Genomic DNA, 24,796 nt, shown 5'->3' on the forward strand with positions numbered 1-24,796 from the left:
ACTTCCAAAACAGCTACCTAGATCACTTAAATGACACAATTGAAAGCATATGTGTATTGTTTGTGTATTTATACACAAGCACTCATATATATTCAAATAATTTAAAAAAATGTTCATTTACCTGTTACTACCACACACCAAATCCAGTCGTTGGTACTTGCTGGCTCGTGTAGCCACTAGGTAACAAAAGCTCAACATTGCCCCTAGCATCCTGGAGCACTTCTGTTGTGTTTTGTACATGTTTTGGAGTTTTTACGTGTTTTGAAGTTTATACGTGCTTTGTCTCTAGGGGCCACTGTAAATATACTTTTATTTATTCACTCCACATAAAATGTGACAAATAATATAATGCAAAACCAACTAGTCACAGTTCAACTTTTTAACTATTTAAATTTTCAGCTTTTTCCTTTTAAACAAATTTAAAACGAAACAACACAAAACACTGCAAACCACAAAACAATTAAATATAAATTAAAATATGAAAACAAAAAGAAGATGCACATTCTCTGTCATATGGGCCTGCATGAATAAACTTTCTGAATCCTTTATTGGATGTGGATGATTACTATACCTTTCTAATGTGACGTTGTTGTCCCTGGCTCTCAATCTCTCTCTCTCCCTCCCACTCTGTTCCTGTGCTACTGCGAGTGTAATTACCGCCCCTCCCCCCTCTTCCCAGCGTGAAATAACTTTTTCTCGATATAAAAATGAAACTATTGCGATAGACCAATACAAATTAAGCTGCACAGAGCCAAACCAATCACAGCCGCAGCGTCACGTCACGTAACTTGTTACGTACAGCTCAAGTGCCAAGCCGCACATGTGTATTTGTTTGGGAAGCAGCCAGCTGCCATGCGGCTGGGTAATCGAGGAAATGACTAGAGAAAAATCAACCGAGAGCTTGGGTGACCAGGTTACCGAAGACAACACAGATGACGGTTCCAATGCAGGAGAGATTGTCGAAAGGAAAGGCCAGAGAAGTTCCGTAGTGTGGAGGTATTTCGGCTATTTGAAGTCTGACAAAAAACAGTAACGCGCACTGTAAATTGTGCCGAAAGCATGTTCCCAAGTCTGTCATCGTCTGTCATTTGTCATCGAAAACAACTAGGGGAATCCCTGCGAAGCAGCAACAGTCAATTGAGTCTGCTTTCTCCAGCGTCTTACCATATGACAAAAAAGCTAAGAGACATAGCAACATAACGAATGCCATAGCTTACTGTCTTGCTAAAGACATGCTACCAATAAACACGGTCAAAAATGAAGGATTCAAGCAGCTAATTAAGGTAATGGATCCTTGTTTCCAACTCCTTGGACATAAACATTTCTCTCAGACAGCGCTTCCAAAGCAATATTAAATAAGTTAGTCAATTTTGTCTCTTCTTCTGTAAAATAAACTAAGATTTATTTTTAGAATTAATATTTTGTTTCTAAGTGGAACTGACAATCTAGTAGTCTGTTTTGTTTGTTCTATTTTGAAACTTAAATGGTTTAGCGGCTACCTTTTGTGTAGTTTGTAATATTTGCCTTTATTTTGCCTAAACTGAAGCCTCATTTTAAGTACATCTACCCTGTTGAACTTATTATGGGAAATAAAGATTTAAATCAAAACAAGCTGCTGATTATTTCACATTTTACTTGTGAGCAACAGCACATTTTAAATCTTACATATATAGTTATTTGGCTTATATCGTGATATATATCATTATCGCCTGAAATGAAAAAAGCATATCGTGATATGAAAAAATCTTGTATCGCCCAGCTCTACTTCTACACAACAGAACAACTACACAAGACAGCACAACACACTAAGTATACACTCCACACTAAACGTCACAAATCTCCCACATCTAAAAACTAACTCTCTGTCTCTCACTAGGTCGCTCTGTCTCGCTGCTGTTACCGTCACTCCCAACTTTCAATGTGGGCTGAAATAGAGACTCAGCGTGGCTGCAGCTTGTTGCTATGTCAGCTTAGATCAGTCATGTGATTTGGAGGTGCAGTGTGTCCCTGGACCACGGAGGGTTAATAACACTCACCTTCTTCCATTTCCAGAGTGTAACATCCAACCACCTGTGTAAAAAGCAAAATTCCCATGGTGTTGTTCAAAATGTGCTCTGGCACAATCATAAATATTGCTTGCTACTGAAAACAAGAAAAAAGCTGGTCCTACTATGGGCTGAACCATTTGTAAATGGTGGAGGGGCGGGGACACTATGCAATATATTCAGTTTTAGCATTTGTATTCACTGTTGACTGTAACTACGCTCAAACTGTTAATGCTATCTTATTTTAATAAACTGGAGCTGGAGGTAGCAGAGCTGAAGATGTTGAGGTTCTCTTTAGGAGTGACGAGGGACATACACAGAGGGAGAGCTCAGGTTGGATGTTTTGGAGATCAAGCCAGGGAAGCCAGATTGAGATGGTTTGGACACGTTCAGAGGAGGGACAGCGATTATGTTGGTAAAAGGATGTTGAGGTTCATGCTGCCAGAAAGGCAGCATGAACTCTTCCTCCTAGAGGAAGACCAAAGAGGAGGTTCATGGATTTAGTGAAGGATGACATGAGGGTGGTTGTTGTGAGTGAGGCGGATGCAGAGGATAGGGTTAGATGGAGGCAGGTGATTCGCTGTGGAGACCCCTGAAGAGCGTAGACAAAAGGAAAAGAAGTGCTTTTTTCTGTCTGACATCTTGTAAAATACTCTTAATTTTATTACCAGGAACCACCAGATTGAAGAATAAAAGCATACAATGGAGCCTGAAAAGTGTCCCTCCAGAACTTGTATTTCCCAAACTTTATACTACACTTTAAGTACTTCTCAAAAAGGGCTGCTATTGTGTGCTAATAATATAGTTTTTTGGGTTTTTTTTATGTATAAGCGAATAATGTAAACAATATTATCCAGAAATATGTGATAGCCTTTCAGCTCAAAGAATATTTAGATGTCTGAGAGTACCTGCATCTTCAAGAAAAATCCAGCATTTAGAGGCTCACACACACATTCTGCACAACCCAATTAACATTTGACTTGTTTGCTCTTTCATCCATTCACTCAAACTGCTCCCACCTGACACATTAGAATTAACTACAAAAACAAAAAGTTATCAACTGTGATAGATCAGTGTAGCAGTCAGTGTTAAAATGTAAAGATTTCTTTTTAAAATTAACTTTTACAGGTTATAAATTTCGGTTTCAGTTTGTTTACCTTTATGTAATTTGAGATATTACTAGTGTAGACATAGTCAATAATGTCTAAGCTGTCTGGAGAGAAGTTTCTAATTTAATGTTTTGTTTTTTATAAACAGGCCCTTCGGTCACAACATACTCCTGTGAAAGCTATTTTTACAATTTACTCAAGAGCCATGGTGATATTTTTTCTTGTGTAGGCTGGACCTCAAAGATGAAAATCAGACAAGAGTTTTACCTGCCAGCTTTTATTTCCAGTTATTTACATCTGAAACAGACAATCAACTTAGATGATATCGTTTGTTTAAACTAGAGATCCACCAATATGTTTTTTTGGGGGCCGAATATCAATTATTGTCATGGTCCTGCGTCCATGACTCAGTGATTTTGTGTTTTTTATTGTTATTATTTTCATTATTATTCGTGGGCTGTTTTGGGATGGTTTGTGTTTTGGGATTTTAGATACTGGGTTCTGGGGTTGTGTTCCCTCTATTGGTCCCTGGTGTTAGTGTTCCCCTGTCTCGTCAGGTTAATCAGGTCCAGCTGTGTCTCCCACCTGTGTGTGATTTCCCAGTGTCTCTCTGTGTACTTATAGTGTGTGTTTGCCTCTGTTCCTCGTCGCGTCGTCTGTGTTCATACTCTGTGAATTCCCCTGCGTGCTAAGTAACAGTATATTCAACAGCATTGGACTGTGTGTAACATTTAATACAGCTTTAGTATTAATCTACTTTTTTTCACCTCTTGTAATCCATGAAACTGCTTCAAACAAAGAGATGATGTGAGTCGGATGCATGACAACGACTTTAAGTTAACAAAACAACCCTAAATAACAATCATTAGTTCCTTAACTTCAAATATAAATGTTAATGGTGGGAACTGTAACTTTAATTTTTATATTTAAACTCGCATAACAATATTCCCAAAAAATCAATAAGCCTAAGTAACAGTGAAACTTTTGGCTATGTAAAACATTTTTCAAGCATGGTAAAGTTTATTCAACATCCAGTGTCTACAAATTGCTTTTAAATAAGGCCGAAACCTGTGGCACAAGTTGCAATGCAATCATCAACATGTTTGGAAAAGACATTGTACTTGTGGAAGTGCCCGGCACACGCAACGTTCCAAAACATGTAGAGGATATGAGGTAGTCTGCTTTGACTACTTCAACCTTCATGGTACCAGTCGGAATTTCCCACCCGACCTAAAACCTCATCAGCTGGCTGAGCTGGAATGGAGTGGCTGTAAAAATAATCAATGCATTAGAAATCAAATTAGATTCAAATTTTGAATCACAATGTAATTACACTTGCCTGTTTCAATGTAGGTCTTCAGAAATCCCACTGTTTGCATTTGGATGCTTAGTGGCTAAGGTGGATTATCATCGTCTTCATCATCGCCCTTATCTCCTGGCCAAACAATGTGGCTAAGAACAGCCTAAAATGAGATTTCAGAGACACACTTAAGAATGCAACTCCCTTAAAAACAGTTTTTTTACATGTTAAATCTGTGAAGGGACTTTTTTCCGACACTTGGCATTTATATATGGTGTATTCTATGGGGGGCTCATGATGGCACTGGATTATCTGGCAGCCTTTAAAAGAATTTCCCTCAGGATGAATAAAGTATTATCAATCAATCATTTTGTCTCACTTAACGTATAATGGTAAAAGGACTGATTCTTACTTTTCTACTCTCCCAGACCCTTCAAAGATTTTTCTACAATAACTATCATTCTCACAATCACATTCTTATTTTCAGTACTTCCTACCAAAAATTCATACAGAGCGGGGAGCCAGGGATCTTAACAAGCTGCTGATTAGTAGATGACCTGCTCTAACTCCTGAACTCTGCAGCCTCCTCTAAAAGCAGCATTAACTGTCATGCAATCTAGCTTTGTCACTGTAGTCAGCATGTTAGAAATGCATTGAAATACCTGTGCAGTAAGAATGTTGTCTTCATGCTGGGGGAAAAAGACCACTGTGTCAGGTCTTTGTTGAAGCATGGTCAACAATCCGGTGTCCTTCAGACCTTTTCTGATGTGTTTTGTCTGCCTTTTAGTTCGGCCTATCACCTAAAACCATAATTAAAAATAACCACATGACATTTTCTTAGGTGATGACAATCTAAAAACAATTTTTGAAGGGGAATCTTACTGCATGATGGAGAAGCTGTTGGAACAGCCATCTGCGGATTTCTGCACTGACGGGTGGCAAGTCCCAGGAAATGGCCAAATTGTTAATGTCATCCCTCTGCTGCTCAGTGAGGTGTTTATTACCATCAAGCTTATGGACGAGAAAAGTTCTATTTTAGTATGTTGCAAATATATTGCCTAAAAAAATCTGCATTTTCTGGGGGGGGGATATCTAGATCTGGCACATCATCGGGCTGGACAGTGACAGTGTCTCTATCAGCTTGGACCAACATGTGAATAATAGCCTTGTTGAGGCCATGCAATCGTGGCCCATCGTTCAAAAAATGAATGCCCAATTATTCTGCCTGCTACCACAAATAAGTCACTGTCTGCTAGTGATGGGACGGTCGTGAACGAAATGGCTCTTAGAGCCGGCACTTTGACGTGAACGGCGCGAGCTGGCTCCTTATCGCGAGCCGTGTTTTTTTTAATTTTTTTTTTTCTCTCACCCTCTCTCTCTCGCACTTTTTTTCCACTTCACTCAGCATGCAAGCCTTGCACTGTAGTGATGGGATTTCCGGCTTTTTTTAGAGATCCGGCTCTTTCGGTTCGGCTCACTAAAAAGATCCGGCTCTTTCGGCTCCGAACCGGTTCTTCAGGTTGTTTTGTTGCTTTAATTAATTTATTATTAACAATAATATAAAATTATGCACAAAAGGAATTAATAACGTAAAAAAAAGTGGTTTTATTTATATATGTTTATATATAAATAAATGCGGTGGCCCCTAGAGACAAAACACGTACAAACTCCAAAACACATTTCTAGCATGAACTGAACTTCCAAAGCAGAGCTACTAGATCACTTAAATTACACAATTGAAAGCATGTGTGTATTCTTTGTGTATTTATACACAGGCACTCATATATATATTCAAATAATTGAAAAAAAAAAAGTTCATTTACCTGTTACTACCACACACCAAATCCGGTCGTTGGTACTCGCTGGCTTGTGTAGCCACAAGATAACAAAGGCTCAACACTGCGCCCAGCGTCCTGGAGCACTTCTGTTGTCTTTTGTACGTGTTTTGAGTTTTTATGTGCTTCTGAGTTTTTACGTGCTTCGGAGTTTGTACGTGTTTTGGAGTTCGTATGTGATTTGAAGTTTGTATGTGCTTTGTCTCTTGGGGCCACCATAAATATACTTTTATTTATTCACTCCACATAAAATGTAATAAATAAATCATATAATACAAAAATCAACTATTCACATTTCAACTTTTAACTATTTAAATTTTCAGCTTTTTCCTTTTACAAATTTAAAGTGAAAAGAACACAAAACACTGCAAACCACAACACAATTAAATATAAATTATAATATGAAAACAAACAGAAGATGCACATTCTCTGTCATATTGACCTGCATGAATAAACTTTCTGAATCCTTTATCATCTGCAACCGAAAATAGTTGTGGATGATTACTAGTGATGGGTCGTTCGCGAACGAAATGGCTCTTAGAGCCGGGTCTTTGACGTGAACGACGCGAGCCGGCTCCTTATCGCGAGCCGTCACGTGGTTTTTTGTTTGTTTTTTTTCTCTCAGCCTCTCTCTCGCACTTTTTTCCCGCTTCACTCTGCACGCGAGCCTTGTGCTTTACGCTGGGCAGAGGGGGGAGGGGCGGTAGTTACACTCAGTAGCACAGGAACAGAGCCAGAGAGAGAGAAAGAGAGGCAGGGACAACAACATTAGAAAGGTATAGTAATCATCCACAACTATTTTCGGTTGCAGATGATAAAGGATTGAGAAAGTTTATTCATGCAGGTCCATATGACAGAGAATGTGCATGTTCTTTTAGTTTTCATATTATAATTTATATTTAATTGTGTTGTGGTTTGCAGTGTTTTGTGTTCTTTTCACTTTAAATTTGTGAAAGGAAAAAGCTGAAAATTTAAATAGTTAAAACTTGAAATGTGAATAGTTGATTTTTATATTATATGATTTATTTATTACATTTTATGTGGAGTGAATAAATAAAAGTATATTTACGGTGGCCCCTAGAGACAAAGCACATACAAACTTCAAATCACGTACGAACTCTGAAGCATGTACAAACTCCAAAACATGTAAAAACACGTACAAACTCCAAAACACGTAAAAACACGTACAAACTCCGAAGCACGTAAAAACTCAGAAGCATATAAAAACTCAGAAGCACATAAAAACTCAAAACACGTACAAAAGACAACAGAAGTGCTCCAGGATGCTGGGCGCAGTGTTGAGCCTTTGTTATCTTGTGGCTACACAAGCCAGCAAGTACCAACGACCGGATTTGGTGTGTCGTAGTAACAGGTAAATGAACTTTTTTTTAAATTATTTGAATATATATATGAGTGCCTGTGTATAAATACACAAAGAATACACACATGCTTTCAATTGTGTAATTTAAGTGATCTAGTAGCTCTGCTTTGGAAGTTCAGTTCATGCTAGAAATGTGTTTTGGAGTTTGTACGTGTTTTGTCTCTAGGGGCCACCGCATATATTTATATATAAACATATATAAATAAAACCACTTGTTTTTATGTTAGTAATTCCTTTTGTGCATAATTTTATATTATTGTTAATAATAAATTAATTAAAGCAACAAAACAACCTGAAGAGCCGGTTCGGAGCCGAAAGAGCCGGCTCTTTTTAGTGAGCCGAACCGAAAGAGCCGGATCTCTAAAAAGAGCCGGAAATCCCATCACTAATGATTACTATACCTTTCTAATGTGACGTTGTTGTCCCTGGATCGCTGTCTCTCTCTCTCTCTCTCGCTCCTGCTCTGTTCCTGTGCTACTGAGTGTAACTACCGCCCCCCCCTCTGCCCAACGTAAAGCACAAGGCTCGCGTGCTGAGTGAAGCGGAAAAAAGTGCGAGAGAGAGAGGCTGAGAGAAAGAAAAAAAAAAAAACCCCACGTGACGGCTCGCGATAAGGAGCCGGCTCGCATCGTTCACGTCAAAGAGTCGGCTCTAACGGTGTGTTCACACCGAACGCGATGGACGCGAATAAAACGCCCCAAACGCCCCTAATTTGACGCGTGTACATTCGCGTCTCAACGCGTGTCCAAGAAAAATCCATCGCGCGTCAAAATATGATATTTTGACGCGCGTGACCCGGAAATGTGGGAGGAATGTGGGAGGGAGTTGTGCCAGACCTGGTTTTGCAAGATGGCAGCTATCGAGCTAGCGCTTGAAGAGAGAGTCTCCCTTCTCTATGTACTGTGGAGAGCAGAGCAGCAGCGTAAAAGACGTCCTCGCCGTACCTGGGTCCATCAGGTCCTCCAGGCGCGTGAGCAGTTTGGTGAGTTTCACCATTTGCTCCAGGAGCTGCGCCTGGATGACGGCAGATTCCAGCGATATCATCGTCTGTCACCCGGCCAGTTTGAGGACCTGCTTTCCCGTGTCGGTCCCAGAATCGCCCGCCTAGACACCAATTACAGGCGCTCAATCCCACCTGCAGAGCGCCTGTCTGTCTGCCTGAGGTTAGTAAAAATGGTCAATACGGTAGTCCTTTATTGATACCTGTGCTAATATATGCTAAACCATCCATTTATACACTGCTAACATGGATGTGCTATGCTAACAGTGAATGCTGTCGGCGTTTACTGATGGCATAGCACATCCATGTTAGCAGTGTATTGTGTATACACTGCTAACATGGATGTGCTATAACAGTGAATGCTGTCGGCGTGTATAAACTATTGTTTATACACTGCTAACATGGATGTGCTATGCTAACAGTGAATGCTGTCGGCGTTTACTGATGGCATAGCACATCCATGTTAGCAGTGTATCGTGTATACACTGCTAACATGGATGTGCTATAACAGTGAATGCTGTCGGCGTGTATAAACTATCGTTTATACACTGCTAACATGGATGTGCTATGCTAACAGTGAATGCTCTCGGTGTTTACCGATAGCAAACTGGTACTGTTTATAATATTTCTAGTGATACTCAGATGGTCTCATCAAGTCCCGATTTAATTTAATTCGATTTATGCTGTTATCAGTGGTTGAATGATAGCATGGCTGTGGTGTCATAGGTATGGTGAGCCAGATCATCCCCCAGGTAGCGACGGCCATCTGGGACTGTCTAGTGGACGATTTCACGGCTGTGCCTTCAACTGAAGACTGGCGGTCCATCGCAGAGGGATTCCAGGAGCGCTGGAACTTCCCCCTCTGTTGTGGAGCTCTGGATGGGAAGCACGTCCAGACGAAGGCACCCCCCAACTCAGGATCCATGTTCCACAACTACAAGGGAACTTTCTCCTTTTTAAAATTTTCTTAATAAATGGATCTCTACTCCAAAATAACCTAACCTCTCTTTATTCTCTTAAGTAACTTGTCTTCACTATGTTCCTATAACCAGTGTGATGCAAAAGTTTGAGCAACCTTATTAATAGTCATTATTTTCCTGTATGAATCGGTTACAGTAAAAAATGTCAATTACATATATCATATAGGAGACACACACATTGATATACACTACATATTTATGTTATTTCTCTTTTTATGTGTTGCCAATATATGCACCTGCTTTATTTAGTGTAAAGTTATTGCACACTTTCTGTAAATCCAGTGAACTGCATTTCACTTCTCAAATATCACTGTGTGTGTCTCCTATATGATGTATTTAACTGACAATTTAAATTGTGACAAATAACGATTTGTACAGGACAATGATGGCTATTAACAAGGTTGCCCAAACTTTTGCATCCCACTGTATCAGTATATTTTGTCATTAGTATAATATGAAATAAATTCTACTTGTGTCAAGTCGGGTGCCAATATTTGCTGTGTAGTAGAACAGAGACATTTGTCATTATAAATGTTTATTTGATAAAATATATAAATTCAGTAATAAAAAGATTCAACATAAATATATGAAATTTAACTATTTACAGAGAGACAGGAATAAAAAGGACCCAGCTTGGAGTGGAAGAGCCTCAGGGGAGAAGGAGGAGAAGAATAAGAACATTGTTTCTGCCCTGGAGAGCTGCTGCCTCATCAGAAAACTACTGATCATTAGGGTCCAATGTTTCCAAATTTAGCACAGCTGTGCTGTTGTCAAAAACTAATTTATGAATTTGGAATTTCACGAATTCTCGTGTCTGAGGCGGCATGCTCTCCAGAGCAGGAACAAGGCCGAGGAGGAAATACTCTGTTGCAGACGGGCGTGGCCTCTTTAGGGACTCCAGGATAGCCAGCTCCACCGCCGATGGACCATCCTGGGACCCTTCCCTCGACCGCCTTCGAGCTCTCCTCCTCTGTGGGCCTGTAAAAAACAGAACAAAACACCACAAAGAAATGAGAAGGCTGCTACTAGATTGTCATTTTCAAAATTGAAAAAAAAACAGGATATGAACAGATTGGTTGTAGATATTTAGTAAAGGTGATCACAAGGGAATCCAAGCAAGTAAAAAGCTATCAGTGCTTGATGTTCATACCTGTGGGTGCAGCAGCAGGAGTGGAGGGACCAGGGACTGGGGAGTCAGGAGAAGCAACAGGGGAGGACTCTGCTGCATGATAACTTGACTCTATCAAGACAATATTAAATGTTAACAGGTTGAAGACAATAGTCATAGAGAATATTATATTATTATATACTTATTATTATATACAGTGGTCTCCCATTTATTGCAGCACATGAACAGTAGTCACAGTTCTCACAAGTTGATTCTCAAAGTGCAAACCTTTGTCGATTTTAAAACGTAAAAGTATTATGCCGCGCTTTTTCTCCGTCTGCGGCGCCACTTTTGTGCGCCTTTTTTGCTCCCGGTGCAGGTGTCTATTTCCGAATGAGGGTCATAGTTATGAGTGTTTTTGTGCTGTTTTTTTCTATTTGAAGTGATGGTTATCAAAACCAAACATGATAAGTTTGGCAAGCGCAGGAGACACGACACGGAGGAGATTTGTCATTTGGGCTGCAGAATGCAATGCGCATCGTTGAAAGCTGTACGGTGCAATAAAAAAAATCAGCGAAAAGGCGAGGCAGTGACGGATGAACAGCGGGACTACTTTATACTGTTTATTAATAAACAAAATATATTCCTGTATGACAACACGCATAAATTAACTGCCTACATTAATTAATTGTAAACATACCTTCTGACTGACACTCCCCTGCTGCCTCTTCGGGCTGTCCCTGGTCCTCGGGGGAGAAGTTCTCCACGGTCCGCACCATATTTCCGCTGGTCTCCCGCGGGGTGAGGAAGGGGTCCAGAAACCCCATGACCGCGAAGAACTTCCATCTCCTCCCCGATCCTGCTGCAGACCCACTCCTCTTCTCCTTCTCTGACCTCTTCTCCTTATTATATGTGTCCCTGAGGCTCTTCCACTTTCTCCTGCAGATGTCCTCTGAATAAACGCATTATCTGGTTAGCGGAAAGGTATTTGTACAACAGTGGGAAAATCGCGGGACAGTAGGCGCGCTTGCTAGCTTTTGCACGGCTTCATCGGGTCAGTCTGAAAATTAAAAAGAAGAAGGAATGAACTTACCAGGTTGCCCGATCTCCTCACTTATGTGTCTCCAAGCTAGGTCCTTTTTATTCCTGTCTCGGTAGAAATAGGAGCTGGCATCATATAGCTCGGGGTGGTTAGCCACGGCGCTGATCAGCTTTTCCTCCATACTGAATGAAGAATGAAGGGCTTTGGCTGGATCTGCCCCTTTGACCTAGGTAACAGCCACGTCACCAGGCTCCTGATTGGTTGTCGCGGCGCGATTTGACGCTGGAGTTCAGATTTTTCCAACTCGAGCGGTAGACGCGAAACGCGCGTATGCACAAAGTGCAACACAAAAACTCACGCGCGTGGTTTTATTCGCGCGTCAAACGCGCCTGACGCGCTACACTGACGCGCGTTTCACGCGTTTTGGCGTTTTCACGACGCAAATCTGCTTCCGAATTTTCGCGGGACCCGCAATCGCGCGTCATCGCGCCTTTCCATTGACTTTACATGTAAACCTGACGCTCTATTCGCGTCCATCGCGTTCGGTGTGAACGCACCGTAACGGTGCGCGTGAGTTTTTGTGTTGCACTTTCCATTGACTTTACATGTAAAGTCAATGGAAAGGCGCGATGACGCGCGATTGCGGGTCCCGCGAAAATTCGGAAGCAGATTTGCGTCGTGAAAACGCCAAAACGCGTGAAACGCGCGTCAGTGTAGCGCGTCAGGCGCGTTTGACGCGCGAATAAAACCACGCGCGTGAGTTTTTGTGTTGCACTTTGTGCATACGCGCGTTTCGCGTCTACCGCTCGAGTTGGAAAAATCTGAACTCCAGCGTCAAATCGCGCCGCGACAACCAATCAGGAGCCTGGTGACGTGGCTGTTACCTAGGTCAAAGGGGCAGATCCAGCCAAAGCCCTTCATTCTTCATTCAGTATGGAGGAAAAGCTGATCAGCGCCGTGGCTAACCACCCCGAGCTATATGATGCCAGCTCCTATTTCTACCGAGACAGGAATAAAAAGGACCTAGCTTGGAGACACATAAGTGAGGAGATCGGGCAACCTGGTAAGTTCATTCCTTCTTCTTTTTAATTTTCAGACTGACCCGATGAAGCCGTGCAAAAGCTAGCAAGCGCGCCTACTGTCCCGCGATTTTCCCACTGTTGTACAAATACCTTTCCGCTAACCAGATAATGCGTTTATTCAGAGGACATCTGCAGGAGAAAGTGGAAGAGCCTCAGGGACACATATAATAAGGAGAAGAGGTCAGAGAAGGAGAAGAGGAGTGGGTCTGCAGCAGGATCGGGGAGGAGATGGAAGTTCTTCGCGGTCATGGGGTTTCTGGACCCCTTCCTCACCCCGCGGGAGACCAGCGGAAATATGGTGCGGACCGTGGAGAACTTCTCCCCCGAGGACCAGGGACAGCCCGAAGAGGCAGCAGGGGAGTGTCAGTCAGAAGGTATGTTTACAATTAATTAATGTAGGCAGTTAATTTATGCGTGTTGTCATACAGGAATATATTTTGTTTATTAATAAACAGTATAAAGTAGTCCCGCTGTTCATCCGTCACTGCCTCGCCTTTTCGCTGATTTTTTTTATTGCACCGTACAGCTTTCAACGATGCGCATTGCATTCTGCAGCCCAAATGACAAATCTCCTCCGTGTCGTGTCTCCTGCGCTTGCCAAACTTATCATGTTTGGTTTTGATAACCATCACTTCAAATAGAAAAAAACAGCACAAAAACACTCATAACTATGACCCTCATTCGGAAATAGACACCTGCACCGGGAGCAAAAAAGGCGCACAAAAGTGGCGCCGCAGACGGAGAAAAAGCGCGGCATAATACTTTTACGTTTTAAAATCGACAAAGGTTTGCACTTTGAGAATCAACTTGTGAGAACTGTGACTACTGTTCATGTGCTGCAATAAATGGGAGACCACTGTATATAATAATAAGTATATAATAATATAATATTCTCTATGACTATTGTCTTCAACCTGTTAACATTTAATATTGTCTTGATAGAGTCAAGTTATCATGCAGCAGAGTCCTCCCCTGTTGCTTCTCCTGACTCCCCAGTCCCTGGTCCCTCCACTCCTGCTGCTGCACCCACAGGTATGAACATCAAGCACTGATAGCTTTTTACTTGCTTGGATTCCCTTGTGATCACCTTTACTAAATATCTACAACCAATCTGTTCATATCCTGTTTTTTTTTCAATTTTGAAAATGACAATCTAGTAGCAGCCTTCTCATTTCTTTGTGGTGTTTTGTTCTGTTTTTTACAGGCCCACAGAGGAGGAGAGCTCGAAGGCGGTCGAGGGAAGGGTCCCAGGATGGTCCATCGGCGGTGGAGCTGGCTATCCTGGAGTCCCTAAAGAGGCCACGCCCGTCTGCAACAGAGTATTTCCTCCTCGGCCTTGTTCCTGCTCTGGAGAGCATGCCGCCTCAGACACGAGAATTCGTGAAATTCCAAATTCATAAATTAGTTTTTGACAACAGCACAGCTGTGCTAAATTTGGAAACATTGGACCCTAATGATCAGTAGTTTTCTGATGAGGCAGCAGCTCTCCAGGGCAGAAACAATGTTCTTATTCTTCTCCTCCTTCTCCCCTGAGGCTCTTCCACTCCAAGCTGGGTCCTTTTTATTCCTGTCTCTCTGTAAATAGTTAAATTTCATATATTTATGTTGAATCTTTTTATTACTGAATTTATATATTTTATCAAATAAACATTTATAATGACAAATGTCTCTGTTCTACTACACAGCAAATATTGGCACCCGACTTGACACAAGTAGAATTTATTTCATATTATACTAATGACAAAATATACTGATACAGTGGGATGCAAAAGTTTGGGCAACCTTGTTAATAGCCATCATTGTCCTGTACAAATCGTTATTTGTCACAATTTAAATTGTCAGTTAAATACATCATATAGGAGACACACACAGTGATATTTGAGAAGTGAAATGCAGTTCACTGGATTTACAGAAAGTGTGCAATAACTTTACACTAAATAAAGCAGGTGCATATATTGGCAACACATAAAAAGAGAAATAACATAAATATGTAGTGTATATCAATGTGTGTGTCTCCTATATGATATATGTAATTGACATTTTTTACTGTAACCGATTCATACAGGAAAATAATGACTATTAATAAGGTTGCTCAAACTTTTGCATCACACTGGTTATAGGAACATAGTGAAGACAAGTTACTTAAGAGAATAAAGAGAGGTTAGGTTATTTTGGAGTAGAGATCCATTTATTAAGAAAATTTTAAAAAGGAGAAAGTTCCCTTGTAGTTGTGGAACATGGATCCTGAGTTGGGGGGTGCCTTCGTCTGGACGTGCTTCCCATCCAGAGCTCCACAACAGAGGGGGAAGTTCCAGCGCTCCTGGAATCCCTCTGCGATGGACCGCCAGTCTTCAGTTGAAGGCACAGCCGTGAAATCGTCCACTAGACAGTCCCAGATGGCCGTCGCTACCTGGGGGATGATCTGGCTCACCATACCTATGACACCACAGCCATGCTATCATTCAACCACTGATAACAGCATAAATCGAATTAAATTAAATCGGGACTTGATGAGACCATCTGAGTATCACTAGAAATATTATAAACAGTACCAGTTTGCTATCGGTAAACACCGAGAGCATTCACTGTTAGCATAGCACATCCATGTTAGCAGTGTATAAACGATAGTTTATACACGCCGACAGCATTCACTGTTATAGCACATCCATGTTAGCAGTGTATACACGATACACTGCTAACATGGATGTGCTATGCCATCAGTAAACGCCGACAGCATTCACTGTTAGCATAGCACATCCATGTTAGCAGTGTATAAACAATAGTTTATACACGCCGACAGCATTCACTGTTATAGCACATCCATGTTAGCAGTGTATACACAATACACTGCTAACATGGATGTGCTATGCCATCAGTAAACGCCGACAGCATTCACTGTTAGCATAGCACATCCATGTTAGCAGTGTATAAATGGATGGTTTAGCATATATTAGCACAGGTATCAATAAAGGACTACCGTATTGACCATTTTTACTAACCTCAGGCAGACAGACAGGCGCTCTGCAGGTGGGATTGAGCGCCTGTAATTGGTGTCTAGGCGGGCGATTCTGGGACCGACACGGGAAAGCAGGTCCTCAAACTGGCCGGGTGACAGACGATGATATCGCTGGAATCTGCCGTCATCCAGGCGCAGCTCCTGGAGCAAATGGTGAAACTCACCAAACTGCTCACGCGCCTGGAGGACCTGATGGACCCAGGTACGGCGAGGACGTCTTTTACGCTGCTGCTCTGCTCTCCACAGTACATAGAGAAGGGAGACTCTCTCTTCAAGCGCTAGCTCGATAGCTGCCATCTTGCAAAACCAGGTCTGGCACAACTCCCTCCCACATTCCTCCCACATTTCCGGGTCACGCGCGTCAAAATATCATATTTTGACGCGCGATGGATTTTTCTTGGACACGCGTTGAGACGCGAATGTACACGCGTCAAATTAGGGGCGTTTGGGGCGTTTTATTCGCGTCCATCGCGTTCGGTGTGAACACACCGTAAGAGCCATTTCGTTCGCGAACGACCCATCACTATTGCGCTGGGCAGAGGGGGAGGGGCAGTAGTTACACTCAGTAGCACAGGAACAGAGCAGGAGCGAGAGAGAGAGACAGCGATCCAGGGACAACAACGTCACATTAGAAAGGTATAGTAATCATCCACAACTATTTTCAGTTGCAGATGATAAAGGATTCACAAAGTTTATTCATGCAGGTCCATATGACAGAGAACATGCATGTTCTTTTTGTTTTCATATTATAATTTATATTTAATTGTGTTGTGGTTTGCAGTGTTTTGTGTTGTTTCACTTTAAATCTGTGTAAAAGGAGAAAGCTGAAAATTTAAATAGTTACAAGTTGAAATGTGAATTGTGGATTTTTGTATTATATGATTTATTTATTACATTTTATGTGGAGTGAATAAATAAAAGTATATTTATGGTGGCCCCTACAGACAAAGCACGTACAAACTTCAAAACACATAACACGTACAATCTCCAAAATGCGTAAAAATTCAGAAGCCCATAAAAACGCAAAACACGTACAAAAGACAACAGAAGTGCTCCAGGATGATAGGGGCAGTGTTGAACTTTTGTTACCTATTGGCTACAGAAGCCAGCCAGTACCAACGACCATATTTGGTGTGTGGTAATAATGGGTAAATGAACTTTTTTTAAAAAATTATTTGACTATATATGAATGCTTGTGTATAAATACACAAACAATACACATATGCTTTCAATTGTGTAATTTAAGTGATCTAGGTAGCTCTGTTTTGGAAGTTCAGTTCATGCTAGAAATGTGTTTTGGAGTTTGTACGTGTTTTGTCTCTGGGGACCACCACATATTTATATATAAACATATATAAATTAAACTACTTTTTTTTTCTTACATTAGTAATTCCTTTTGTGCATAATCTTATATTATTGTTAATAATAAATTAATTAAAGCAACAAAACAGCCTGAAGAGCCGGTTCGGAGCTGAAAGAGCCGGCTCTTTTTAGTGAGCCGAACGAAAGAGCCAGTTCTCTAAAAAGAGCTGGAAATCCCATCACTACTCTCTGCCAAAATCTGAGAAGTAGAAGGCACTAGATGGTTCTCTTGTCCCTCAAAGACAAGGGTCATGTTTGCTGCACCTGGAGAAGAACAGTACAAGCAAAATAAAAAAGCTATAGCTTTATCTATTGACGTAAGTAGTTGTCAAACATGATGCAAATACTTCAATGGTATCTTTTATTTTATTTCTGGAGTAAATTTTTCGAGGGATTATTTTAAAAACTCATCTCACATTAATTAAGAAAAGGATATAGAAACATACCGCTATGGATGTTTAAGCCATGTTGCAACTTTAGCATTGCCATGCTGAAAAAATGTCTCTGGACCCCAGTGCCAACAGCTGTGTCACCTATTTTAAAATTGGGAAAAGGAAAAAAAACAACAACAACACAAGTAAAGTTACAAACTACTTTACAGCACCCTTTAATGGAAAATTCTCATTTACCAAGTTGGAATGTTAAACCGCCTTTAAAGAAACTAACTGACTCTATGCTTCACCATAAGCATTACCTTGTAAAGAACAACGAAAAGGTCCTGCCCAATCAATCTGTGGTCTTTTGTAGAAAGAAGTGATCTCTCGGCTCTGGGATGTTTGATCTTGTCAAATGTCAATGATATCTGTGATTTTGGGGTTCTCCTCCTTTTCCTTTAAGAGATGCCTCTTAAACAAAACTGATCTTGGGGATCACTGGCCTTTTTCCACTGTTCTACTAAAAGATAAAGTACATTGTATGCAAAAATAACATTTTGTACTGTAAACCCAGTAAGCCAAAAAATTAAGACCCAGCACACTTTCTGGTAAGCATGTCAATATGGAATTTTAAATATACTCTGACATTTGGTATGAAAAGTAAATTCATAAAAAAAAAGGGGCTATGAATAAGATAGGAAATAAATATGAAAAATTAAAGTTAAAAATGAAATAACTGTATAACACAAATTAGAATAAAGGGTAAATTTAACTGGGAAAGAATAAGATAAAATATATAATTTAAAGTTGAAAATAAAATAACTGTACAACAAAATACACAATACACAGTATAGAACTGTCAAGGGTTGACAATTTGTTCAAACACAGTAAGAGAGAAATGAGACACTGGCAGACCGACTCAGAGTTTCAAAGACGTGCGCACGGGTGAGAGTCTCTGAGCAGACTAACACACCGAGCACCGTTTACTCGCTTTATTTATAAGGCAAAATGGGTTACATAATACTTCCTCTTTCAACTGAAGAGGGGAGAGCTCAGGCATTGTCTTAGCTATCTAACTTCTGCACACAAACTGAAAAACAACGACACAGCAGTATTCATGCTTATCTGACATCGCAGACACTGAAGTAAAGAATGCATGTATATATCCTGTCTTTGTCAAACATCTCACACACTTAAGCAAGGAATACATTGTGTTCTTTTCAACAGTAAGCTTTACCGTGTGAAAATATATAAACACTTGATTATAAGGCATACTTGTTTCTACTTGATTATACTTTAATGATTTAACTAAAATAAAAATTCTCTTAACATTCCCTCCTGATGTTAATATATTTCACATGTTTTACTCAATGCATAGTCACTTGTTAGTCACATTTTCAACTTGCACGTCATTCAGTGAAATAATTAAACAACAAGCTTGTCAAGATTGTCATAGAGATTTTCTTCTCTCTCTCCCACACTCAGCATATCATACTGACGATAGGGATCCTCCATAACTGACTGAGCCAAGACATGGTTTCCTAACATACGCTTGAACATGTTTGTCATTATGCTTCTCAGACATGGGATAATACAAGCAATGAAAAGGCAAAATAGTAACATCACACTGAAAAGGGCCAACAGGCCTTTAATCAGTAGAGATTTCCAAGAGCCGCTCAGCAGCCAGTCCCACCAACCTTGAGTATCGGTAACGTAGTCCTGCTGCTGAGCGTCTCTCAGTTGTTTCAAAACATTCAAAGCATTTGTCATGTTTAATGAATGGATGTTATCAGGTATGTAGGTACAACATGTAGTGTTAAACAATACGCAGAGACCACCTTTCTCTGCGAGAATGATGTCTAAAGCCACTCGGTGCTGCATGACAGTGATGCGAATTGCATCAATTTCTTCATTCTGTCCTTGATTAATGCGGGTTGAAGCATTTAAAAATAATCCAAAACGATAGTCCAGGGTTTCTATCCGTAGTGCGTGTTTCCCTACTCCTATCCATGGAAACAAAGCGTGTATTACCTTCTGGCTCTTGGTCCAGAGTTTGAAGTCATCTGGTACATCAGAACCAAGATATGGATCATGGGGCTTGAGGCCTGTGTTACGTTTAGCTCTGGTGTTGCTGTTCACTGACATCTTAAAGGTGTGGTCAGATACCAGAACAGGGGCACAGAGTCCGGTGCTGTTTGGTGGCAGCATGAAATAGACTTTCAGGCCACACGCCCAAGCTGCGCCCTGTACCCAGTATGTACCTGTCGATGAGCCGATGCCATCCCAATCTGGTGCCGCCAGGATCATGGAGCAGTTTCGGTTTTGTCCTAATTTCTTCAGACCCTGGGGCGTACCTGTTTGTCCGGTTGCTCCTGTGAAGTTAAAGCACACTGGGTGTTGTATGTCAGGTGGCAAAACAACTGAGAATGATTTCAGTTTTCTATGGCTGACGTTTATATGCACCCAGTAGGCTTCATTGCAGGTGTAGTTTATATTTGGGTACTGGTGGGTGCAGTTTGTTATGTTGTAGATTAAAGACTTTACACTCTGTGGGACTATATATTGTGTAGTGTTGTGGCATGTGTTGCTGTTTTGGTCCTTTATGGATCCACCTATCACCATCACAGGTTTTCCTGGTGTTGAGCAGGTCCCGGTAATGGCTTTGTCATATATGCAGAGTGCTTCAGCCTTGGTTGGGGGTTTTCCATACACTGTGGCATGGAGTGCTGTCGTGGGCATATGTGAGCAGACATAGCAGTTTGCGGCATTGTCTTCTCTGTGCACCCTGTCATGGACATACCGGTACCATGCATTGTTCAGCCACGGGTGGTTGTGTTCTTTGTCTATCTCCTTCAGGTGCGAGTTGTCGTGGGTCCACCTCTTAGGTCGGAGAATAATTGGTACTGTCTTGTGGGTTCCACTGGGCATCAACCAAAAGAGTGTCGTCATCAGGAGGATAGCCATTAGACAGAATATGTAGCACATGAGTAGTTTTCGTTTGATGTCACAAGCGCCCAAGCACAACAGCTTTGGGGCTGGAACTGGTGCTAGCATTGATTCTGAAGCTGGTTCTTCTTCTGGATTTATCAGGTTGTTTTCCTCAGTCATCTTGTTGAGATTTTATTCAGGCGTCCCTGGTGTTATTATTGGTTCTGCTCTTCGGTGGGATAGGTCAGTCTGATCTTCAGGGCGACCAGGCACACCCGAGCTCCCACGTGAGTAGCACTGCCGAGGAAGCACAGGGCGGGAAACCCGTTCAGCCCTGTCCTCCAGCAGGGGTTCACGTAAGAGTCAGGGGAACCGGCGTCTTATTGTGGTGCAAACACTTTCTTCACGTGGGATTGATGAATCCACGAAACTCGTTCGGCTATCTTACACGCTGTGGGTGTGGTAAGTAGCACCTGGAAGGGACCTTCCCACTTTGGAGCACTCCAGTTTTTCCGCTGGAGGACTTTAATCAGAATCCAATCACCGGGGTTCAACCTGCAAGAAACTGAAGAAAAGTCACTCGGCAGTTGATTGCTTAATCTCACTTCTTTATTCTCAAATAGTTTTGTCATCCATTCTGCCATTGTTGTTTCTGCAATAGATTTATTAATTGGCTCACTCATTATGGGGAGTGGAAAATGTCTGCCATGTACGATTTCAAATGGCGTTAGACCACCTGTTCCTTGAGTTATTCTCATCCATAATTTAACCAAGCTTAGACATTCAGGCCAAGGTTTTTTAGTCTCTTCCATACATTTCCTCAACCTTTGTTTAATTGTGCCGTTAGTTCTCTCGACTAATCCTGCACTTTGTGGATGATAAGAACAGTGATGTTTTATGCTGAAGCCTAAAGCTTCAGAAACTTTACTTATTACTTCATTTACAAAATGTGTGCCATTGTCTGATCTTATCAGAGATGGAATACCGTACGTTGGAATAAAATGATTACATAGACATTTTGCTACTGATATTGCATCTGCTTTTTTCACTGGGTATATTTCTGGCCACTTGGAAAATACATCAATTATCACAAGTGCATATTTGGAGGATTGTGATTCATTTAATTCTATGAAATCCATGTGGACAGTGTGAAATGGATGCGGTGGTATAGGGAAATGCCCTCGCTTTGGACGTAGATTTCCCTGTGCGTTGTGTCTTTGGCAAATCATACATGTTCTGATAAACTCTTGTGCTGAACTTTCAAAATTTTTTGTATAGAATTGTTTATTAAGAATATTAATCATCCCTCCTGATGACACATGAGTTTTCCCATGTGTCACTAAAGCAGCAGTTCTATGCAAAGATTTTGGAAGCACTGGTTTGCCATTACACATCATGAGGTTGTCTTTTAATTCTGCTCCATCTTTCACCCAAGATTTTTGTTCACTCAGCGATGCTGTTTTCTGTGCATCTGCTAGTATTTCTAAAGGTATTAGATCTATGATTTCTGTTGTTAAAACATCAATTTGTTTTTCTGCAGCTGCTTTTGCTGCTTTGTCAGCAAAGTTATTTCCTCTCGTAATTTCTGTGTCATCCTTTTGATGAGCTGCACATTTGCATAGTGCTAATTCTTTTGGCAACGTTATTACTTCTAATAGCTTTTTTAGAAGGTTTGCATGTTGAACTGTGTTGCCTGAGGAAGTTGTCATTCCTCTGTTATGCCATATTTTAGCGAAATGATGAACTGCTGAATAGACATATTGACTGTCTGTGTAAACATTAACACTTTGACCCTTATATAAAGTACATGCTCTGATGACTGCGGTTAGTTCTGCGCTTTGAGCAGAGTTTGAGGAGCTGAGAGCTTTTGCTTCTATCACTTTATCAACAGTTGTGACCGCATAACCCACACAATTTCTACCGTGAATGTCTTTTGACGCTGAGCCGTCCACAAAAACATTACTGAAACTGCTCTGGGGGGAGCTGTATATATCAGTGCGAGGTTTTGTATCTTCCTCTAATTTTTGAATGCAACAGTGTTGTTCTCCGTCCAGAGAAGTCGGCAAAAGTGTACTTGGGTTTAGCTGGCCACACTTCTCTATTTTTATGTGTGATTGTGTAAGTAGAATCCCCACATAAGAAAGTTGTCTTGCATGCGTGAGGAAAGAGAGGTTCGCTTGGAGCAAAATAGAGGTCACTGCATGTGGGACTTTGATGATCAATTTATGTCCTAGAACAATGTCTGCACATTTTTTAACTGCCTCTGCTGCTGCTGCGCATGCCTGAACACAGGTAGGTAATCCAGCAGCTACAGAGTCAAGTTTGCATGAGTAGAAAGCTAATGGACGTTGTTTTTCTCCAAAAGCTTGAGTTAAGACTGCTTTCATATACCCTCCTGCACCATCAACATGGAGAACGAAAGGTTTTCCATAGTCTGGTAATGCTAAGACGGTACATGTCTGCAGTGCTATTTTCAAATCAACGAAAGCTTTTTCTGCTTCTGGAGTCCATTGTACTTTGTCTTTTAATGCTAGATCTTTACCATAAATGAGGTTCTGTAGTGGTTGAGCTAGTAATGCGTATTCTGGAATCCAGCATCTACAGAAATTGCACAGTCCTAAAAAACTCATCATTTGTTGTTTAGTTACTGGTTTTGGGGCATTTTGGACTGCTATCTTTCTGCTCTCTAACAGCTGCCTGCCTTGTCCTGTCAATTTGTGGCCAAGGTATGTTACTTCCTGGCTCCACAATTGCAGTTTATGCTGTGACACTTTATGGCCTTGCTCTGCGAGATGTTGCAAAACTGTTAATGTGTTTTCTTTGCACTCATCTTTTGTATGGCCTGTGATCAATATATCATCTACATACAACAAGAACTGCCCTGGGGCAGGGAGCGTACAAGATGACATTGATTTTCTCAAAGCCTCTGCATACAGAGTTGGGCTATTCTGGAATCCCTGAGGCAACCTTGTATAAGTATACTTTTGATTGTCAAAGGTGAATCCGAATAACTTCTGTGAGTCAGGGTGCAGAGGTACGGAGAAGAAGGCATTGGACAAGTCTATTACAGAGAACCACCGTTCTTTTGGTGTTACTTGATTTAGAATTGTGTGTGGATTTGCAACCACTGGAGGTATTTGCTCTGTTACCTCATTTATTGCTCTTAGATCATGAACTAAGCGATATTTTCCTGTATTAGCCTTTTTTACTGGAAAAATTGGTGTATTACACGTGGCTTCATTAGTTTTCACGAGAATACCTGCTTTTTGCATCTCTGCTATGACTGGTCTGATACCTTCTTTTGCCTCTGCACTCAAGGGATATTGTGGTTTTACAGGCCTATATGAGGTTGTAGTTTTCACCACTACTGGATCTGCTCCTTTTATTAGGCCTACATCCGTGGGTCCTTGAGACCATAATGTTTGTGGCAGCTTCTCTAGTTCTGGATGTGCTTCAATTGTTAATACTTGTCATTCATCTTGCTCTGTTGTGGCTAAATGTGTGGCTGGTGTGGCTGTCACCGGCCAACACAGCGTTAGCCTCATGCACCCAGTTCTACGGCCTTTTTGCCAGTCCTCACACTCTATTTTGTCATATCTGTCCATTTCTACATTTCTCAGCACTGTGCCTAACTCAGACCAAGGCGTTTGGTCGTTGCGTGCAACAGATACATGAGGGTTGCACATCTTATTTAAGCGCTGCACTGCATCTGTCTGTAACACTGAGCATACTGCATTACCACTCTGTGTCACATACAGGTGTTGTAGGACTAGTTTTTGCGGTCCTAGTCTGTGCACTTGTTGATCATAAATTTTGTCTGGACCTGGGACATATTTATACCACAAGGTGTTGTGATATTTTGCTGGGTCCTGTCTATGTGAGTGCTCAGGTAAGTACATATTAGCTTTGGCCTCTAATGGTTCAAGTTTTGGTAAATCTAAGGCCCAGTAATAATTTGGCTCACCTAAACCTTCACAAACAAAAATGTCTTCAGTTTGGCTCTGACTTTCAGAGAGTAGGAGTCTGGCTTTCATGCCACTTTCTTCAGGAAAAACTCCTATTTTTAATTTTGTTAAAGCATCTCTTCCTAACAAATTTAGTGGACAAGATGGATCATAGATGCACTGATTTTTGCAGGCACGGCCACTATCTCTATGTGACATAAAAAGGGGGTCGGTTAGATGCTGTTTTGTCACATGTCCTGAGGCTGATTTCACGATTAAGGTATCTTTTG

The 24,796-nt window shown here is 41.2% G+C and overlaps 2 protein-coding genes across 2 annotated transcripts; one reads left to right on the forward strand and one right to left on the reverse strand.

Annotated features, from left to right (window-relative positions):
* Positions 1 to 10,013: 10,013 nt before the first annotated feature.
* On the reverse strand, positions 10,014 to 12,012 carry LOC146556351 (uncharacterized). Its single transcript, XM_085249412.1, has 4 exons — positions 11,852 to 12,012; positions 11,459 to 11,710; positions 10,801 to 10,890; positions 10,014 to 10,628 (listed from the first exon to the last, which is right to left on the reverse strand). The coding sequence occupies exons 1-4, from the start codon at positions 11,979 to 11,981 to the stop codon at positions 10,369 to 10,371; spliced, it is 732 nt and encodes a 243-aa protein (XP_085105538.1). The 5' UTR covers positions 11,982 to 12,012; the 3' UTR covers positions 10,014 to 10,368.
* Positions 12,013 to 12,702: 690 nt separating this feature from the next.
* Positions 12,703 to 14,701, forward strand: LOC146556352 (uncharacterized). Its single transcript, XM_085249386.1, has 4 exons — positions 12,703 to 12,863; positions 13,005 to 13,256; positions 13,825 to 13,914; positions 14,087 to 14,701. Exons 1-4 carry the CDS (start codon positions 12,734 to 12,736, stop codon positions 14,344 to 14,346), a joined length of 732 nt encoding a protein of 243 aa, XP_085105512.1. The 5' UTR covers positions 12,703 to 12,733; the 3' UTR covers positions 14,347 to 14,701.
* The last annotated feature ends 10,095 nt before the right edge of the window (positions 14,702 to 24,796 follow it).

This window comes from Mchenga conophoros, linkage group LG16 (genome assembly GCF_057382185.1).
Source record: "Mchenga conophoros isolate Kocher_MC1m ecotype Shallow Benthic linkage group LG16, M_conophoros_male_GT1.1, whole genome shotgun sequence".
In the NCBI taxonomy this organism is placed as follows: domain Eukaryota; kingdom Metazoa; phylum Chordata; class Actinopteri; order Cichliformes; family Cichlidae; genus Mchenga; species Mchenga conophoros.

Excerpts from the sequence above, each read along its gene's own strand:
- LOC146556352 (XM_085249386.1), top strand. The coding sequence starts at position 12,734 with ATGGAGGAAAAGCTGATCAGCGCCGTGGCTAACCACCCCGAGCTATAT. Across the intron at positions 12,864-13,004 it reads TGAGGAGATCGGGCAACCTG|AGGACATCTGCAGGAGAAAG; the intron begins GTAAGTTCATTC and ends GCGTTTATTCAG. Across the intron at positions 13,915-14,086 it reads TCCTGCTGCTGCACCCACAG|GCCCACAGAGGAGGAGAGCT; the intron begins GTATGAACATCA and ends TGTTTTTTACAG.
- LOC146556351 (XM_085249412.1), bottom strand. The coding sequence starts at position 11,981 with ATGGAGGAAAAGCTGATCAGCGCCGTGGCTAACCACCCCGAGCTATAT. Across the intron at positions 11,711-11,851 it reads TGAGGAGATCGGGCAACCTG|AGGACATCTGCAGGAGAAAG; the intron begins GTAAGTTCATTC and ends GCGTTTATTCAG. Across the intron at positions 10,891-11,458 it reads AGGGGAGTGTCAGTCAGAAG|AGTCAAGTTATCATGCAGCA; the intron begins GTATGTTTACAA and ends TTGTCTTGATAG.